Raw genomic sequence first — 13,367 nt, 5'->3', positions numbered from 1 at the left:
AAGAGAAGTGTATCTACAAAGACACATGCAAAGAATGTCTGCCAGAATCTGTATTTCTGGATACTTCTTATTAAGTTTCAAGCCATTTAAATAAATAAATGCTCCACCTGTGTTCATCTAATCAATTGAGCTTTCTCACAGCACCACCTGTCCACAATCACCTCATTCTGATCAGTGTCGTGTCCTTCCTTACCTACCCTCCCCTTGTCCTTCCTTGCCTTCAAACTGTGTGGACAATGAAAAGACAGAGCATGACTGATTGATATCTGGAAGAGTAGTTTTGATCAACAGACTGTTGCTGTCACAGGCGGACGCCTCACTACCATGGCTCTTCTATCTAGGTAAATGAAATACAAGTTTTTGGCTACATTTGGGTGTTGCTGCTGTGTATTTTTGATTTGATGTGATTTGAAAGTGTTTATTTTGAACATGTCAAAAAATAAATACAAATAAACAAAAAGACATACCCCAAAAAAGAAAAATGCAAATGTCAGAAACAATGCAAAAAAAAAATCAAAACAAAGCTGTTTCATCACTAATATGAATTCTGTATGTCTGACTTGCTTGTTTTTCAGGGTTTCATGGATTTGCACTGTACTGTTATTGAGCTACATTTGTTTTCCTCCACAAAAAGGTAAGACTTTTACTTTTGTTTCAGACACTGTTTGAAAACTGAGAATAAAATTAATCTTTTACTTCTTGATACAGGCTACAGTTTTGCACATGGTTACTCTCCCCATAATGATGCATACAGAAGCCATGTAGACATGTATGATCCCCTAAACTCATACCACGACTCTGGTCACACGTATGGGAGCGATCCAGTCTACTATGAAGACAGTGAGGATGCTAGTTTTGTTGCTAGCTCTGTTACTAGCCTAAGTGAAGAAATGGTGCACAGTAGGCCAGACTCAGACCACGAGGCAGAGCTGTTGAAGGCAGACCCCTCTGCTCCCTCTGTGCTGAAGTCTGACCATGAAGCTTCAGGTTCTCAGCACCCGTTTGGTCTTTTGCTGAAAGAGCACACTCAAAGGAAAACTGCGGAAGGCGTCAGTTTCCCAACAATGATGGATTTAAAAAAGTTTATAGACCGGATGAAAAGCTCCTTCTTAAAACCAGGCAGTGACGTTGGTAGACACTTCCAAACAGCTCGGGATGTTATGAAAAACAAGATATCTTCTGATGCTCAGATTACTGAAGAAGTGCCTGACTCCTTGAATACACCTGATTCTGCAGAAGACGTCAAAGAGCAGGATGAGGCAGATGGAGATGAAGTTTGGAGTGACTCTAATAACATGCAGTTTGAAGAAAGTGAAGAAGGTCCAGACTACCAAATGCAAGGTGAAAGCCTCTCTCTTCATGATCCTGTTGACCCCGCTGCAAGTTTCATTACTAACGGAGCTTATTATAACCAGGGACAAGACATGGACTCTGCTTTCTATCAGCACTACCTGTTAGCAGAGCATGCTTCAAATGAAAATGAACAGCCTGACCATGTTGGGGATACTTTTATAGATGCTCCTCAGTCACAAAATTATGAAGTTTGGACAACACACTCTGAGTTCCCTGAACAAATCCCCTCTGACTCATTCTTTGGAGAGGATTTTTCTTTCCCTCACTCACCAGATTATAGCTACCATTCAAGCAAAACAACAAATATGCAATCTATTACTGCTGAGAATAATATCCAACCACCAAAATACACACCATATGATACAGGCAATGTAGAAGAGCATTATTATCCATCAGCTGGTAGGGAATTTAGTCAAGATTTCCAAAAGGATGAAGCAGCCAGTGTGACTGATACCACCGTCATGCCTGCACCAAAGCCTGAATCTTTAAATTCATATGGCAAGAGTGTATATGTTAATGCACCAAGAGGTCAACTACCCATCCCAGAGTATGAACCAAAACAAAGGGAAATACCAGCCCCAACATTTCCATCATATCAACCAGCTGTTGGCCAGGAGTCTGTTGCTTTTGTTTCATTGAGTTCTGAAAACCCCTCTTCAGAGAGTATAAGTGGTCGTGTGGGTGCTCTAACAAGCAGCCCACATTATATTGCTGTGAAACCTCCCAGCCATTATCTTGATGGTAATCACAGAGAGCACCCAGTCCAAACATTCATCTCACCTGCAAAGGTTGAAAAGGAGGAGAAATTAAACCCCACCGTTCAGAATTTAATCTCTGCCACCCAGAATCAAAAAACAATCACGGACAATTTCCTGCCTTCAAATTCTGTTGGCTCCGACTCCAAGGTCAGGATCTCATCTCAGGTTGGAACTGGTTATTCAAGTTTCAACTCGTTTATAAACTTGGCTCCAGCATCAGAGACAACCTTTTCAAGACCAGCTGGCCACAAAGTCATGTCCAGAAACTTGGGTCTCCAAAATGAATTGTCTGGTGGACACTTTAGGTTCCTATCTGGGGATGTATTTGGTGCTAAAAGACACCTGGGTTCATTCCCAACCCCAGAAAAACAAGGCTTTTCTGTGAATGGAGGCTATACGAGTGCAGTCAGAGCTGGCCACTTTCAGACCTTCATTCAACCAAATGAAGTTTGGAAGCATCCATCTTTTGTAAGAAAGGAGCGCAAAACAAACAAGGCCTTCCAGTATCTGAGACCCCTGTCTGCCTCCAGTGTTTCTGATTCTACTGTAAGGGGTCTCTTTTGGAGGACAGGTGTCAACACCCAGAGGCTTCCTCCACAGACGGGTGCTGTTATGTCACCCCTTTCTTCACACTCATACACTGTGAAATCAGAAAATAACTATTCAAGAGGCAAATTATCTCAGTCAAAGACTTATTATGACCCAAATCAGCTGAATGAAAGCCGGTATTCACAACAAGGGAATCCATGGCAACAAAAACACAAGGGAGCTGCAGTCTTTGGGGTGTAAGGATTTGAAGACCTGTGATGGATAGTCAACATTATTCAAGAGAAAGGAAAGGGTATGTGACAATTTTTCAATATTTTACTCATGAATGTAACTATTGTGCTTGTGATACATTTTAATGATTACCACACTTCTCAGATTGTAATCTTTCAATAAATTCCTAATCTATTGTTAATTTATGTTGTTGGTATTCTGATATGACTGCTGAAAATATAATTTGTAGTGATTCCTTCTTTCCTCTTAGTGGTTAAGCATTTTATTTTTATTTTAACAGAGATGAAAAATTAATTTGAAAACCTCTGTCTTGTTTTGTTCCCAGTGGGATCGCTTGTCGTCACCTGGAAGGAAAATTAAGTTGCTAAAATTCAACCCACATCTGTCTAATCAGTAAAGGCACTGAATGTTTTACAGCTTTCTGTCTCTTGTCATATTTGTGCCACATATTAGCATCTTACCATCAGTAATGTGTTACAGCTAGCATTCTTTATGTGGTTCCAAATGTCGTGTTCAGTGAAGGCAAACATTGCAGGCAGTAAAAAGCTATTGGCTCATCAGTTTCTCAGAACTGTTTGTAGTATAACTGTCAGGAGAAGTGTTTTAAACCTTTTAAATAAATTATTGATCTATTAGTCACACCCTCATGTGTTGACTGTGATTGCTGCAGAGCTGCCTGAAGAAAGAGCTTGATAAACATTTTGGGTAACAGTAGTAAGCATTCTGGAAAAGACACAAAGGACAAATTAAAAAGAGACATTAGAAAGATTTCAATTGTGAGATTAATGGTGTGTATAGCCTGCTATTGAACCAACCTCAACTATGATGATGTATGTACAGCGTCCTTTCGTTACAGAGACCAGAGACCCAGGCCACGGTCACGGATGTCTGTGGTTGTTGCAGTGCACAAATATGGCCTGAGAATAGAATAATTTATTAACTCAGTCTTAGTTTCTATTGGAAGAAATAATAGGCTAGATGTAAACCATATTTAGAAATGACTGAATTATTCTATTTTAAATCTGCATGACTTGAATTTAAACTACTCATGTTCTTTCAGTTAACAATGACCATACAGTATACTTTTCCCAATCAAGATGTTTAGCTAAAATGAATAAAGATTGTAGCTGATAGTGGTACTAAGGAAGAAGGAAGACAGTGCCCTAGGGATAGTTTGGGTGCTTGTTTTGAAAGTAAAATATAATAGACTGTGGCTAAAAATAAATATTACTATGGAACAAACTACACTGCAAAAACTCAACATCACAAGTAAAATTGTCTAATTTTGTCAAAATGTCTTATCCCACTGGATTTAAGATAAATTTACTTTACAATAACATTTGAGCAAGATAGAGGGACTTGTTTTAAGACGATGCATATTAAATATCTTAAGTCCAACAATCTGAAATGATCTTGTTTTGAGTTGTAATTGAGAAGAAACAAGGTTTATTTTACATTTCATACATTTTTCAAGCTGAGATCTTATTTGTAGAAGACGGATGATCTTGATTTAAGACAAACCCTTTAATTGATTTAAGTAAATGCATTTTATTGGAAAATCTATCAGAAAAAAGCTCCATTGATGAAAGAAAGAAAGAAAAGTTGTTTTTTTAAGGGTGGGTTACAGTTTGCAGGCACTGTTTCTTCTAAATCAGATAAAAAATATACATCCTCAAACTACATGCACACAATGAAACGCCTCCTTTTGAGCATAGCTGGCTTATCCTAAAAAACAACATGACTGAATATTAGTATATACAGCTCACTATGAGAAGACATATCTCAAAATGCTCAAATTAAACGTTGTAACCTTATTTCAAGTACAAGATTGTCTTAAACCTAGAGAAGTGTCATTATAATACAACTCAAATTAAGGTGAATATATCTCAAATGAAGAAGTTGACATGAAATGTATTAGTGCAAAAATCTTTTTTGAGTTAAAAAATACTAATTGTAGCATTCCTGGCTTATTCTGGGACACTAAGCTTTAAAATACTGGTAAAATATTGATTAAAACAAGTTATCCCTGCTAATTCTAAGATCACAGTTTTCTAAATATTACGTCTTATTTAAGAAATCTTACCAAGCAAATTTTCACTTGTTCTATTGGCAGATTTTTTTTGCTTATTTCAAGGTAAAAGTACCTTGAAATTAGTTTTTTTTTCTTGTTTTTGGAGGGGCATTTTTTCCAGTGTACATGATGTTCTAGTTTGGGTGAAAAATAGTGGTTACTCTGACAGCAGGAGATCATAAAGCAATTCTAAACCCCATGTGTAAGAAATAGTATGCACAATTCCCATTGAGACTGTTTAACTCCATTTGACTGACTCAGTTATTCATCAGCTGTGGGGTGTGTGGATGACTAATACTGCTTTTTTAAATTTGTTTTACAATGACTTGTAATCTTCACAAGATGGTCACTGTCTTTAGAAGTTGAAAACCTGAGAAAGGGAGCCATCATGTGTTGGACTCGGGGTAAGACAAAAACAGGTGGCCTGTCACTAATTATTAAGTTGCTTAACTAATCTACCTCAATGCGTTTGCTAGTCTCACAGTCTATGGTTAGTCTACCTGAGGTAACAAAGCGAGTACAAAGGTACAAAGGAAGTGTAATGTTGGACAACTAATGTGCTGCAGCGACATGTAAAGGTTTGTTCAGTGTAAAGAATCAACAGTATGGCGCATGTGGCTCATCATGGGTAAATGGAGCCTCACTATTTTCTGATTGTTTTAAATGTCAAAACAATAATTTATTGGGATGTGGTTTATTTTGTAGATAACAAGAAACTAATAACTCAGCGGAAGTTTTGATCGCCCACCCCGTCTGCCACGTTGCCAGGTAGGGCAGCTTTCTGTATTGAAACTAATTCAGTTATAAGTAGGGTTGCAAAATTCCAGGAATTTTCAAAGTTGGGAACTTTCCATGGGAATTAATGGGAATAAATGGGAATAAACCAAGAATGTACTAAATTGAAGGTTGGCTCTTAATATGGAACTTAAATATAGTTTGGAAAATATATTTTAGCACAATCCTGACTGAAACAACCAGATTTCATGCAAGTACAGTTGAATATCTATGCTATTCCTCAATCACATGCACATAGCACACTGCTTCCTGCAGGGCTATTGAGACCACACCCCCTACATGCACTGTGCATTCCTCATCACATGCACAGATGATTTCTAGAATCCTGAAGAGGCTAGGCTTGAGAAGCTTGGGGGAAGATGCTTTTTTATTTCACATGTTGAATGGGACTTTGACTTTTTGAATGGGTTGGGTCGGGGGCATGAGTAATATTTAACTCAACATTCATGTTTTTGTTCTTCAATGAAATAATTGATTGTTCGATAAAATATTTAACACTTGATAAAGTTCTACTCACAAATAAATCTGTTTTAATTGTGTTATTTTGGATGGATGTCTGCTTATAACAAAACAAATATTTATGCTTGGATATGACACCTTGCCATTAAATTACCCTTAATTCCCAGTTAATTCCTATAAATTCCCATGGAAAGTTTCCAATTTGGAATATTTCCAAAATTCCCCAGCATAATTTACCATGGAAATTTAACGGAAACTTTCCACCCCTTTGCAACCCTAGTTATAGGTCAGTAATAGGATTATGATCAAGCTTTTTTTAACCTTAAATTTATACAAACCAGAGATGGTTTTATCTCATGTTGTGACACAATGAGGACATTTTATTAAATAATTCTAACAACTATGTTTACCGACGACTGGAGGCAATACGACTGCATATACCTCGTCTAGATTATGTTCTTCATAGATCTAAAGATCAACACTTGAGCTACATTTTGGGATACCCAGGAGGGTTTAAGCTCTTATTTGGGTTACTTGTTCCGGTCCAACCTGGCAACACGAGCTTCCCGGAACAAGGGAACTAGATCATTGTTGACAACTGTGGCTTGTCTGCAAACTTCTTCAGTTTACAGAACAATGCGTTCACTGAAATTGCTGTGGATGTGTTTAGTGGTGATGTCGATTGGTTATCCTCAGTACTAGCTGACTCAGCCGCCAGGTTAGCTAGCTGCAGAGTTAACAGATTTGAGTCGTAACATTTCAGAGCATCTGGTGGTGCGCGTTAGCTAGCTAGCAGGGCTTAGCTAAAGAGATTGCACCAGCATGGGTGATGGAAGTATTACTCCCAGGATCGGCAACATGAGGGCTTTGCTTGGAATAGTTGCCGGAGCTGGAGCCTCCTATGGGATATACAAACTCATCAGCATGGGAGGCATGAAAAGAAACAAGAAAAGTGTCCCCAACGAAAGTCCTGGTATCAGGAGCAGCTCGCCCAGTGAAGTGACCCTGCAGCCGGGCAGCCTGCTGGCCAAAGTGTCTGGACTGGACGTGGTCTGTCCCCGACCTGCGGATGTAACATCTGGTAAAATCCACTCAGCTCGTATAGCTTACAATACTCATTTTAACGACATATTTACCTTTGGGATTGTTCATGCAAACTGGATGTCTGCAGGCATTTCCTTAGAATCTATTTCTTTCCAGAGGATCCACAGTCCTCCCTTAATGTGCTCACAATTCTCAATAACTTGAAATAAGACAGAGTTTTAAACTATAAACAGTGACTGAAGCAGGGCAAAGTGTGTTTTAGGTGCAAGCACACCTTGAATGCTGTGTAGTGTTGTGAGATTTGTAATCTGCTACACAGGTGACATCATCCATCAGTCCCCTGACAACCTGGACCCACAACACCTGAAGATGCTGCTGTCATGTCTGCAGTCCAGCACTAATCCATCTGACAGATCCAAGATCCTTGTTACATTAGGAAATGCTGCTGCCTTCACTGTGAATCAGGTACAGTAAGGCAGTGTTTTTCAACCTTTTTTTGAGCCAAGGCACATTTCTGACATTAAAAAAAACTGGAGTCACACCACCAACCAAAATTGTCACAAAATTACACATTTAGTCTCTCAGTTTATTAATCTAATTATCTGAGAGAGGGACTTTGGCTACTTCTTTAACTGTGTCAGGGCGAAGCATCTTATTTACAATAGCTTTTGCAGGTAATATTAATGTCTCTGCCACAATGTATCGCTTTTTTGATTTGGCTACGAGTTCAGCTACTAAGTAGCTAGCTTTGAGAGCTCTCACAGACACCGTTTCCTCATAAAAGTTGCCTCTTCCACCACCCATATTACACTCTTCATCCAGGTAAGAATTCTGTCCAGGGCCCAGTTTGGACTTTTAATTTTTCCTTTTTGAATATTTATCCATCACTGTTGTACGCCTACGTCTTGTCACATACCCCTCTTGCGCGCATCATTAATTCTATTGTCTTAAATTAACAAGGTCATTAGTGTGCTTTATTGCCACCCAGTTGGTGGGTAGCACAGGTCAGTATATGGACGAGAACTGAATTACTCTGCCAGTCACTACACTGCAGGCACAGACACACTACATGGCAAATTATCTGGAGTATATGAATAATATATTTTTTGGACTAATTAAGTGAAATTGGAAAATGTCCCACGGCACACCTGACGATCTGTCACGGCACACTAGTGTTCCACAGCACAGTGGTTGAAAATCACTGCAGTAAGGTGTACTCTCTTTAAAAAAAATCTGCAAAGGATGTTATAACTGGTTGTTTTGGTGTAGATTGTTTGTTTTTAGTCATATGCTTTTATGTTTTCTTGTGAAATAGAATGCATTTAGCAGTGCATTATAAATATGTATATGTTTTGTTTTACAGAATCTAATCCGGGAATATGAAGGGATTCACATTATTGCTGGTTGCCTCTCTGACTCTGAGCCAGAGGTCAGAGTTCAGACTCTAAATGCTTTAAATAATCTGTGTATGAACATCCAAAACCAAGAACAAATAAAGGTATGTTTTCAAAAGATATACTGCTAATACCATGAACTACTTTCCGGAGTATTATCCTTTATGTTTTACATTTTTCACTCAGGTATAATATAAAAAAATAACCTTGTCTTGCAGGTGTATGTGCCACAGGTGGTGGAGCTGATTGAGGTGTCACCAGTGAATTCTGACCTTCAGCTTGGTGCTCTCAGGCTGCTGACAAACCTCTCAGTCACAGATAAACACCAGCACTTACTGAAGGATTCAGTTACACTTTTACTCTCTCTGCTTGTTGTTAGCAATGAAGCTTTGCAGGTTGGTATCTTCCAAGGTTCCATCTGGTTAATCCTCTTTAAATATTTCCAAATCAGTTGTAATTAGCCCTGAGTGCTGTTTTTGTTTAACTTTTAAATATTGATGATGTGTGCCATGATTCTCAAAACCCAAAGCTCTCTGTTAGTTTTTATTTTGAGGTCACATTTCAATTTGATGGTGATGTCAGTGATATATTACATTTCATACTAATTTACCACTATAATCACATATAAGCCTAGTATGCTTTCCATCAATTCATTTCACAGTGTCAAGACCTATTATAAACTTTAAGAGGGGGTATATTGTTGTCACACAGGTGACTTCTCTGAGGCTGCACTTATTTTCTCAGCCATATCTAACTCCAGCTTTAACCATGATATCGTCAAAAAAAGTTAAATGTGATCATTTTCCTCTTAGAATCAAAAACCACTCACCTTGAGTATGAAGTGTTCGGCCATTGTGAAACGTTTAAAAAGTTGTAGGTCATGCTTGAAGCTGAGTAATAAAGCTGTGAATGAGTGTGAATGGCTAAAGCACTTCTGATATCTGTGTTTTAGGTCCAGGCTCTGAAAGTTCTGGTGAATTTGTCATCTAATCCAGATATGATGGATGACATTGTTCAAGCTCAGGTAAGAAACAGAGTTGATGGTATCTGTTATCCCATCATCATTGTGTGAGGTCACATTACTAATGCTGTTTACATCCTATGATACAATAAATAGCAAGTCAGTGATGTCTTAAGTGGCTATTAGTGACACTCTTTTGGCCAGGGTCCAAGTTTCATTACCACTCCTTATGTTGTGTTTTTTCTGCTTTTCACTCAAGGCCCCAGCCTCTGTTGTGCTGCTGTTTGATGCTCGGACAGCCTCTGCAGTGCTTCTGCGACTGCTGACCTTTGCAGGGAACTTAAAGGCCTGGAGGCCGTCTGCCCAGGTGGCTGATGAACTGAGGCGGAAGCAGGATTGCCTCTTCAGGGTCATGTTAGACGAGTCCTCCCAGCTTCACAGCAGACTGGTTCAACTCCTTTCTCACCCTGATGGGGAGATTCAAGCCCAGGTGGCTCGTATCTTGACGTAGACCTCACATTCTGCACTCTTGAACCATGCACAGCTTTAGCTTTTACACACCTCACCAAAGCCACACATATTTTCACTTTGATTCTAAATCTGTTGACATTAATATCATAAAAGAGCAGGCTGCTTTGCCTCCCGTGGATTGTACAGTGTTTTCTCCTGCACTCTCTTTAAGTGTTCCGCCGATCAAATCTGTTGCCACTCACAGCTAAGTTATTTATTTTGCCTCACAAACCGCCCTTCCCTGATGTCTAATTTCTTTCACTACATTTAATTTATTAGCAATGAATTACAAGAAGCAGGAAGAAACCATTTGTGTCCATGTTTTCTTCCTGCCAACAAGAGCTTTCTTCTCATTGCCAGAGACTATTTTCCTTCAAAGCTCCAGAGTGCCCTTCCTTCTGAGAACTTGACCTGCTTTTCTGAAGGTGTATTCCAGGTGAAATTTCTTAATCCAAACCCACTGCCAAACGTTTTCTAAGAGAATGTGTCTGAATGACCTTTGCAGCATGAGATGAACCGCTCTGGGATTCATAGCGACGCTAAGACGGAGAGCTGAAGAGATTTTGTGCTGCATACCTGAGCATGCCTTGGAGACATAGATGAATGGATTTATTGCTGCTCCAGTCCTCACTAAATGATCATTTGGCTTGTTGGATTTTAAAGATCTTAATTGAATGACAGAGGGATGAATTGTCAAATTTTTCCCTCATAAGAGTCCACATCATGACTTAAGAGCCAAAGTAAGGTTAAGATGCAGGATGTTTGACCCGTGATGTTTCTAAGTAGAAGGAAGAGCTTGGAGTTAAACACTGCTTCATCTACTATGGTGGGAACCTGCGAAGGATACAGCCTGGGTTAACTTTAGAAAGATGAACTACCCGCAGATGTGAAAGCCCAGTGTTTATGTATTGTTGCATTGCATCTCTCAGCTGCAAATCCTGCAGGAAGGAGAAGGAGGAAGTCGCAGGGGAGAGGATGTCTGGACTGCTGTATCCATGTGAACAACCATGCATTGTGCAGATATTTAACTTGAAAAGAATTGGAAGATGTGTTTCTTTCGACTGTATTGAAATATTTTCATTTGTAAAGTGGCTATTCCAACACTGATTGAATGTTATATGAAAGGCGTCTGTTTATTTGGGCCCTTAATGTAGCAGTACAGATGTTGGAGGACTGGAGCTGTGAACCTGACTGCTGACATTTTAACAAAATATTTAAAGAGAGATGGTTGTAAAGGGGAATATATCGCATGAAAAATGATGAAAATCTCAGATTATGATTTTTATGCAAGGATTTTATAGCATGAGCCAGACCAGGTGTGAAAAAATGCTGCACATTTTTACGTTTTGACTTTGTTAAACCCAAATCCTACAGATTTCTCAGGCTACATGGTTTACCAGATCAGAAACAGCAGGAGGCTGATTTACTTGTGACCTAGATTATTGTATTTATTCAATGACGTTAGTCAGCGTTTTGCCTACAAATGAAGAATATGTTTGTTCTGTGTGGTTCAATAAACACACAAAATGACTCATTTTGGATATTTATGTTTTATTTCTTCTGTTGCACTCAAAAGACTGAAACAAATCCTTTAGCTGCTGTTAGATGGTAGGCTCTGTCTGCCTTTAGGTTGTCTGTGAATACATTTGATTTTTCCTGTCAATGTAATGTATGACAGGACTCCCATACACATGATATGAATTCAAGCAAGCAACTGGATGTGTTTTCTCAGATGTAACTAATTCTCAGGTTTTAAATCCTTCCTTTAACTATAAATTAGAGGCCAAAATACATCTCCATTCATCAATGATGTCATGAATTTTCACCGCATCACAAGTCATTTGTTAAACCTGCAAGCTGAACATGAGGGCACAAACAGTTCATTGGGTTCATGAGCCACAGAGTTTATTTACTTATTCCCATGAGATGTGAGACTTGGGATTTTTCCAGGTGAAAAAAAAAACTTGAATTATCGTCAAACTTGTGTAAATGAGAGAACCCATTAAATTTGTAAAGGTTTTCTATAACATCTGATCATTTAAGAAAAATTGAAGGAGCACAATCTGAGATATGTGATATATCATTCCTCTGCGTGGGTCCATTTCTCATAATAACTGGTTCCTACTGTCGTGTCTTAACAGCTCGTGGTGTGCAGATGCAGAATGAACTCCCTGACACTGGCTTGCTCGTATTGCAATATGTTTAATTACAACAAATAGCATCAGTATCAGTAACAAGCATCGCGACTGCTGGGAAGACGACTAGGCCAAATGAAAGTCGCCTATCCTCTGTCTCCACAGTCTGTCTTATAAAGGGTGAAGGCGTCGTCACAACACACACATACTTTATATGGACATCTCAATACCAGTATAACATTGTTGTTTTGGACTCCATCTCTGAAGACCTTGAAATGACCATGTCAGATGACCATTGGTCAAAGATGCCAACTGTCACAGTCAATCACATTCATTGGCAAGGTGAAGGTAATCTTCTTATAGACCTTCCTGAAGCCTCCTGGAGCCATTCTACACATTCCTGAAACTTCCTGAAGTTATTTTAAACTGCATAGACCAACAACATATACTTAATCTCATGTGGTTAAATATCAGATACTTCACTACATTTCCCACACTACAACGCGTTACATGACAGGTAAAAACTCAATTATTTCAAACGTAACATCTCAAGCTTTTTATTCATTAATTTTTTTTAATCACACACTTCTCCTAAAAATGAAAATAGATATTTTTATTGGTCGTTGCCAACTCTACTAACTTTGAAAACCAGCTTCTGCTCAAACTAAACAAGAAGTGTAGTGAGTAATGTTCAAAGGAAGAAACCACAACATAGGAACTTGAATTAAAACATACAGTGGGGCAGGACAATTTTCTTTGTAGCAGCTGCCATGTGGTTCATTTGACACAATTTTTTTTGGAGAGGAAGAGAGTATTCTGATGTGTTGAAATGTTTTATGTTGTTAATAAACTTTAATTGTAAAGAGTTCCCTTAATTAAACAACAACAACTTTGAAATTAAAATCTTTGTGTCCTTATTGTACTCCACAGGAGAGATGTTAAAATAAAAGTAACTAAGTAACTTTTACTTAAAGTACATTTTAAACCAGCTACTTTTTACTTTTACTTTGAGTACATTTTAAACAGGTACTTTTACTTGTACTTAAGTAAAATTTCAACAAAGTAACAGTACTTGTACTTGAGTAAAATATTTCAGTACTCTTTACA

General features: G+C 38.5%; 2 protein-coding genes across 2 annotated transcripts; both read left to right on the top strand.

Annotated features, from left to right (window-relative positions):
• Nucleotides 1–166: 166 nt before the first annotated feature.
• On the top strand, nucleotides 167–3,526 carry LOC117814453. Its single transcript, XM_034685798.1, has 4 exons — nucleotides 167–341; nucleotides 576–634; nucleotides 709–2,952; nucleotides 3,217–3,526. The coding sequence occupies exons 1-3, from the start codon at nucleotides 325–327 to the stop codon at nucleotides 2,898–2,900; spliced, it is 2,268 nt and encodes a 755-aa protein (XP_034541689.1). The 5' UTR covers nucleotides 167–324; the 3' UTR covers nucleotides 2,901–2,952; nucleotides 3,217–3,526.
• A 3,221-nt stretch (nucleotides 3,527–6,747) lies between these two features.
• On the top strand, nucleotides 6,748–11,660 carry armc10 (armadillo repeat containing 10). The gene is made up of 6 exons (XM_034685808.1): nucleotides 6,748–7,297; nucleotides 7,580–7,725; nucleotides 8,624–8,758; nucleotides 8,873–9,049; nucleotides 9,607–9,678; nucleotides 9,875–11,660. The coding sequence occupies exons 1-6, from the start codon at nucleotides 7,039–7,041 to the stop codon at nucleotides 10,124–10,126; spliced, it is 1,041 nt and encodes a 346-aa protein (XP_034541699.1). The 5' UTR covers nucleotides 6,748–7,038; the 3' UTR covers nucleotides 10,127–11,660.
• The last annotated feature ends 1,707 nt before the right edge of the window (nucleotides 11,661–13,367 follow it).

This window comes from Notolabrus celidotus, chromosome 6 (assembly GCF_009762535.1).
Source record: "Notolabrus celidotus isolate fNotCel1 chromosome 6, fNotCel1.pri, whole genome shotgun sequence".
NCBI classification, from domain to species: domain Eukaryota; kingdom Metazoa; phylum Chordata; class Actinopteri; order Labriformes; family Labridae; genus Notolabrus; species Notolabrus celidotus.
Note: the sequence above shows the minus strand (reverse complement) of the source record. Positions and strands in the feature narration are given on the sequence as shown.

Coding starts and splice junctions, on each gene's coding strand:
- armc10 (XM_034685808.1), top strand. CDS start 7,039: ATGGGTGATGGAAGTATTACTCCCAGGATCGGCAACATGAGGGCTTTG. Junction 7,298..7,579: donor ACCTGCGGATGTAACATCTG/GTAAAATCCACT, acceptor TCTGCTACACAG/GTGACATCATCCATCAGTCC. Junction 9,679..9,874: donor ATGACATTGTTCAAGCTCAG/GTAAGAAACAGA, acceptor TTTTCACTCAAG/GCCCCAGCCTCTGTTGTGCT.
- LOC117814453 (XM_034685798.1), top strand. Junction 635..708: donor TTGTTTTCCTCCACAAAAAG/GTAAGACTTTTA, acceptor TTCTTGATACAG/GCTACAGTTTTGCACATGGT.